We start from the raw sequence: 6,344 nt of genomic DNA on the forward strand, positions 1-6,344 counted from the left end.
TACTAGTATGAACAAGATGTATCATAATTTGAAGAATTTTTTCTAGTGGTTAGGTATGAAACGTGATATGGCGCAGTTTGTCGCATCATGTTTGACGTGTTAGAGGGAAAAGGTTGAACATCAAAAACCTTGAAGGATGTTACAACAATTAAATGTGCGAGAGTGAAAATGAGATAACATAAGTATGAACTTTGTTACGCATTTGTTATGGTCAATGGATGGTCATGATGCAATTTGGATGGACAGAAACACACACAAATATATATATATATATATATATATATATATATATATATATATATAAAATGTTCTGTATAACCATTTAACTCGTTTAAGATACTCTATGTTTAAGAAGTTATGTAATATCAAAATCTATTAAATAAAATTTTACATTTTTAGTCATCATTATACTTAGATTAATTATTAACCCCTAAGCGAGATTTAAAATATTGTATACATAGAAATGATAACTTTCGTGTATAATTAAAAAGTAAATTTTTTTTCTTGGGACTAAATTGATAACTTATCCCAACTAGTATTATATAACAAATATATATTGTCTTCTCAACAATCATAAATGTAAGTTGGACAGTCAGTTTTGATAAAATGGAGCGGTATTAATAGCAGTAAAAGAGAAAATATTCACCATTTTCTTTAAAACGTGATACCAGAATCCAAATATCAAATACTACAACTTTTATCGATACAATAGAGAAGAAAACTAATAAAAAAAAATCTTTCAAATTTAAAAAATACATGAATTATGTGCTAAGAAAGCATAAATGATTAAATGTAGGTCAGCAGAGATATTTTCTTCCGAAAGTGACGTGCTACCAGAATTTTCTGTTGATGCTGACAACCGCATATGTGAACAAAAAATGAACAGGAGACATGCTCATCTCCATATACATACAGGTTTTGCTATTGTGCTTATTTCATCCCTTTACCTTCGTCTTCGTTCAGAATCCGATTTCGGAAATCATTAACCATGAGAGGCAACCCTTCTCTAAGTGGGACTTTTGGCTCCCAGTTCAGCAGTTCCTTCGCTTTGCTAATATCTGGTTTCCTCATATGTGGATCATCAGCAGTGTTTGGCTTGTATTCTATTGTAGCACTGGAATCAATTGTTTCCTTAACAACCTACGTGTTTATAAAATCATGACAATGATAAATATCCATAATAAAGTCATTTCAATCTCACTTCACTCACCAAAAGTGTGAACGCCACAACTAATTTGCTATATGTTAGGCTATTCATTAAGGAGTGAATAAAAATAAAATGCAGATGCCCCACACCATCTTCTGACGGAAATAAGAAAAGGCATAACAAGGAAGAAATGAAATGAGAAGAAAAGAAGACTTAAGCTACCTCTGCAAGCTCTAACATGGTAAACTCCCCTGGGTTACCCAGGTTGAAAGGTCCCACGTGTTCACCTTCCATTAAAGCCACCAGCCCATTAACCTGTGGGTTGGAAAAGAAACTTATTTTACCATTGCATCATGACGATTTCTCACCAATTCATATCAAAATGCAGACATAACAAATCCTTCATTCTTAAATTCTAACTTGTCCTATTTTAAATCAGGTCGAACAAAGCTAGTTGTGTGTTTTATTTTAAACTAAAGAGTTACAATTTGAAAATACAAGCTTCACACACCCCTGCGCCCAATCCCATTCCCCAGATAAAAAAATAAAAATAAAAATAAATTAAAAATAAAAAACTCAAATATATATCTTATCTCATTATTTAAAATCTGTTTATAATCCAAAGACGAAGGATTCAGTGAAATATACTTTCCAAAATAATTATAAAAAAAGACATGTTAGTTATATACCAAATCAGAGACATATTGGAAACTTCTTGTTTGCTTCCCATCACCATATACAGTCAATGGTTGCTTACGAATAGCCTGCAAAAATAAGTGAACAAATAAATAAAAATGAATAGTATAAGAAAACAACTTCAAAATAATTTAAAAATAAAGAAAAGAAAGTCAAACCTGTGCAACAAAATTGCTAACGACACGACCATCGTCCAAACACATCCGGGGTCCATATGTATTGAAAATTCGGGCAATACGAACCTGTAAAACACAAAACCAGATCTGTCTCAATAACATGTAATTTGCAGAATTTACCATAGGTAGTTTAAAATTCTCTTGTATAGGATTAAATAATAATTTTCTCTGAATAAAATCTTTTTTACGCATATAAAGTCATGCGTTGAATTAAAAGTCTATCAAAACCTACATATAAACAAAACGTGATCCATCTCAAAAGATGTCATGGAACACATATTGCCAGCAACCAATAGTTTAGAATTAAAAAGGTTTGTTTTAGTACGTGCACTTGCGCACACAAGAATTTATCTGAATCTACTATTTTGTGTTATAGTAATCAGTCCCAAATAGTAGCAAAACAACTGATCCAAAAGCACTAAAGCAGGATAGCAAATAGTGGGATGGTCATTTTATTATAAATACAAGCTAAATAATTTAGAATCTATATACCATACCCCAATAAATGTTTAAGCATAGGGAACCATCCAAAATTAAAGATAAATCCATAATTTATAATCAAGTACATCGAAGTCTGAAACAATAATATCACGCACAGAAAGGGGAGAGAGGAAGAAAACAGAGAGATGTGCAATACGATATGTGATGTGGCTGAGGGTGAGACACAAAAAGGAAAAAATTGAGATTATACAAAACGGAAAACAATTATTGTAGGAATATTAATCAAATAAAAAGTCACAATCAAACACACAATTACTACTAGCTGGAGCTATAATTAACAATGAGAGAAATAAGAAGGCAGGAATGAAGTTCAAAGAAAAAGGAAAACGATGGAATTTGTAGGAAAAAAAAAATATCTGACAGCAAAGTATGGAAAACACAACATATAAATAAAGACATATCATGTATGCCATGCTATGTTGCAGGAGCTGAGGCCTGTAATCTCTACTCTGTCTTTAGAGCTACAAAACAAAGGTTGGAGGTAAGCTTGGCCAGTAAAGTGATGGGTTGGGAAAAATATGAGAGTTTTGCAGAAACAAAAAGGTTTAGAAGAATTTTTTCATTTTTGGGTAAATAAAAAATTGACTGAACCGACCAAATTTTAAATATACTTACCAAAACAGGTAAGTTGTATCTAAGACAAGATTTTCTCAATTAGAATTCTAGTTTCAAAACACAATTTACTGATACTACTAATGTTTTCGAAATATTCCTATTTCGGTAATTGTTTAACAAGTTTACCCACAAACATGAACATCCCAGGTTTAGGATAGGACAGGGAATAGTTGTGCCATCCTCCACTATTTGGTTGGCTGCTATTTGGGCAAAATTTGTGCAATGCAAAGATGCTATACTTTCCTCCAGTAGGCAGCTGCTGCTCTACTGGGCTACACAGAATCATATTGTACTAATTAGCCTGAATAACCATGTTTTGTCCTGGTTTATAGAAGAACGTAAAGTGATGTCATAACTAACAGCATATCTACCTGTCAAACCTAGGCTGACTATCTGGTTTATATCCAAAATTAAAATTTGGCAACTCTAGTTGAAAGAACATTCAGGATATACCACTGCAACAGAAAAATTAACTGCACCTGTTTTCAATGAGTTTTAAAATAAATAGGTAAGAGATGTAGCAACAAAAAATAAAAGAGGTGCTTAAGTAAAGGACGAATGACCCAAAACATATAGGTATTCGGTTGAAAAATGTAGCAGCAAAAACCTATTTCAGATTCTTAATCAGAATCCAACATTAGCAAAGTGGAATATGTATTTAACCAACTCATCCTATAGGAAGAACTTTTTCTCCTTTCTCATGGAAGTTACTATCACTTCCAGCAATAGATATCACATTATATATGCCTGATTTTTGCATCTAAATTCTCGACAAAGAAAAATTATCAATTTATTTATTTATTCTAGGAACTTCACTAATTATTTATCAGCAAAAATGAGACTCTCCACGGTCTTTATTTCTCTAATAATCGTCCACAAGTTTGATTAATGCTTCCTCTATGAATGAAATTAGAACTGGTTTCCTTGCAAACATTCAGACAGTCAGCTGCTCTCTGATAAGAGAGGGATACTGAATCTTCAACATTTAGCTACTGATAAACGTGTACAAGTTACACTTCTGATTAGAAAAGGTTACAGAAAATAATATATATACATGGGCGGAAGTTTAATATGTTCAGTAATGTCAGGGCTGAACACTACAGTATGATACAATTTCCAGTGTATAAGACTAGCAAACAAACAATCTAAATAACTTAACATGACAAGTAAAATTAATAAAAGAAAAATATGGAAGGGAAATAAACCACATGTGATCCTTTTCTCAAGTTAAAACAACACATCATACAATACAGATATAATACATCACACTAAACTTATCATCCAACAACATAGAATAACACATCAAAAATAAATAATTCAAAGTATTCAATGAATTCAACAAACACATAAACTACCTCAACGCCAGCACCTCGATGATAATCCATGGCCAAAGTCTCCGCAGTCCGCTTCCCTTCATCGTAACAACTCCTCTCACCTAAATTCGCCAAAGGAAACCACAAAATTGAAAGATTATGTTAAAACATAAAAGCTTGGTGCATTCACTCACTCGCTCACTCACCTATTGGATTGACATTTCCCCAGTAAGTCTCCTTCTGAGGATGCTCCAGCGGATCACCGTAGACCTCACTGGTGCTAGTAAGCAGAAACCTAGCCCCAATTCTCTTCGCAAGGCCCAACATGTTAAGCGTCCCCATCACATTCGTCTTGTAAACCAACAATTAAGTATAACAAAATTCAAATAAAGCAATATTTAAAAGAGAGTTGAAAAAAGGGGGAGTCAGTTAGAAATTAGAAGGATATGATGGTCTTGACGGGGTTGTACTTGTAATGCACCGGCGAAGCGGGACACGCGAGGTGGTAGATCTGATCCACCTCGAGGAGAATCGGTTCAACGACGTCATGGCGAATTAGCTCGAACCTAGGGTTGCCGAAGAGGTGCACCAGGTTCTCCTTTCTCCCGGTGAAGAAATTGTCAATGACGATGACATCGTCCCCACGCGCGATGAGCTTGTCGACGAGGTGGCTCCCGACGAAGCCCGCGCCGCCGGTGACGACGATCCGCGGCCTTCGGCCGGTGATCCCGACGGGGACCCGGCCCGTGTGGGGCCCGGATAATCGAGTGAGGCCAGAGCGGGGAAGGAAGTTATGGGACTCGGGTGGGCCTAAGCGGGAGAGCGTGGGCTGGATGATGAAAAACGTGGAGCCGATGAGAATCCCGACGAGGATGAACAAAAGACGCTGCTCTCTGAGGAGATAGTTGATGGATCTGGGGAGGGATCTGGTGTGCTTGATGGATTTGGGGGAGTAGGGTGAGGTCTCACTGCTCCCCATCTCTTCCTCCCTTCTGTGATTCAGACTGGGTTGCTTGTGAAGCTGTTTCATCTTACGGTTAAAAACAAAACGCAACGCTACCGCGTGTTTTTGACCTTGCCAAACAGAATTTTCTTTCTCCCTTTTTTTTTCTTCACACGATCTATTTTTTTTTTTTTGCCTTTTATGATACACAATGCAAATGAATGCAGAGTGTTGTTATAGGGATGGAACACGAACACTTATCAGAAAGCGTGGAATTGAAGGTACTCTGCCCTCGCCATGGATGCCACTTTTTCTATATTACAATCGATGTGTGCCAACTCCTACGTGAATGCCTCTCTCACCATAATTTTCTTTTTTTCTTCCGCATTTAAATTAACCGCTTTCTTTCCTCAGTTCTAATTTCTTTTAAATTTTATCACAAATTAATGGTTTACATTTTTCTCAATACCTTTGCTTAAACTTTTTGTTTGCTAAATTAACTTTACATGGAATCAAAGTGACATTAAATTCTTCTTAACTTTATTGTTAAACTATTAATTGTTCTTAACTTTATTGTTAAACTATTTCCAGACCGTGCATGGGTTGGTTTTTTTTTTCTTATATTTAACATTTTTTATTAGAAAATAAATAATATAATTATTATTATATTTGAATAAAATATTTATTTGGATCATGTATGTATAATAATGGTTTATAATCTGTAAACATAATATCGGAATAAAAGGGTTAATAATATAAAAAAATAACTAATAACATGAAGATTATTGAAATATAAGTGATATATATAGCTATAAATATATTTGTGTGTAGTAGAATATATAATAGTAATTTAGTTGATGCATCATTATCTCTCAGAGGTGGATGTACATACCGGACAAGTTGATATTTTGTTATTATAAGTTAAATTTTTAAGATATGGATTTATGAGTGGA

General features: G+C 34.4%; 1 protein-coding gene across 1 annotated transcript; it reads right to left on the bottom strand.

Moving 5' to 3' along the window:
- Positions 1 to 621: 621 nt before the first annotated feature.
- On the bottom strand, positions 622 to 5,759 carry LOC106772445 (UDP-glucuronic acid decarboxylase 1). Its single transcript, XM_014658846.2, has 7 exons — positions 4,897 to 5,759; positions 4,655 to 4,802; positions 4,491 to 4,570; positions 2,002 to 2,085; positions 1,837 to 1,911; positions 1,370 to 1,462; positions 622 to 1,140 (listed from the first exon to the last, which is right to left on the bottom strand). Exons 1-7 carry the CDS (start codon positions 5,476 to 5,478, stop codon positions 931 to 933), a joined length of 1,272 nt encoding a protein of 423 aa, XP_014514332.1. The 5' UTR covers positions 5,479 to 5,759; the 3' UTR covers positions 622 to 930.
- Between the last annotated feature and the right edge of the window lie 585 nt (positions 5,760 to 6,344).

Source organism: Vigna radiata, chromosome 8 (assembly GCF_000741045.1).
Source record: "Vigna radiata var. radiata cultivar VC1973A chromosome 8, Vradiata_ver6, whole genome shotgun sequence".
Classification (NCBI taxonomy): Eukaryota; Viridiplantae; Streptophyta; class Magnoliopsida; order Fabales; family Fabaceae; genus Vigna; species Vigna radiata.

Coding starts and splice junctions, on each gene's coding strand:
- LOC106772445 (XM_014658846.2), bottom strand. CDS start 5,478: ATGAAACAGCTTCACAAGCAACCCAGTCTGAATCACAGAAGGGAGGAA. Junction 4,803..4,896: donor ACAACCCCGTCAAGACCATC/ATATCCTTCTAA, acceptor TTGTTGGTTTAC/AAGACGAATGTGATGGGGAC. Junction 2,086..4,490: donor ATCGAGGTGCTGGCGTTGAG/GTAGTTTATGTG, acceptor TGTGTTTTACAG/GTTCGTATTGCCCGAATTTT.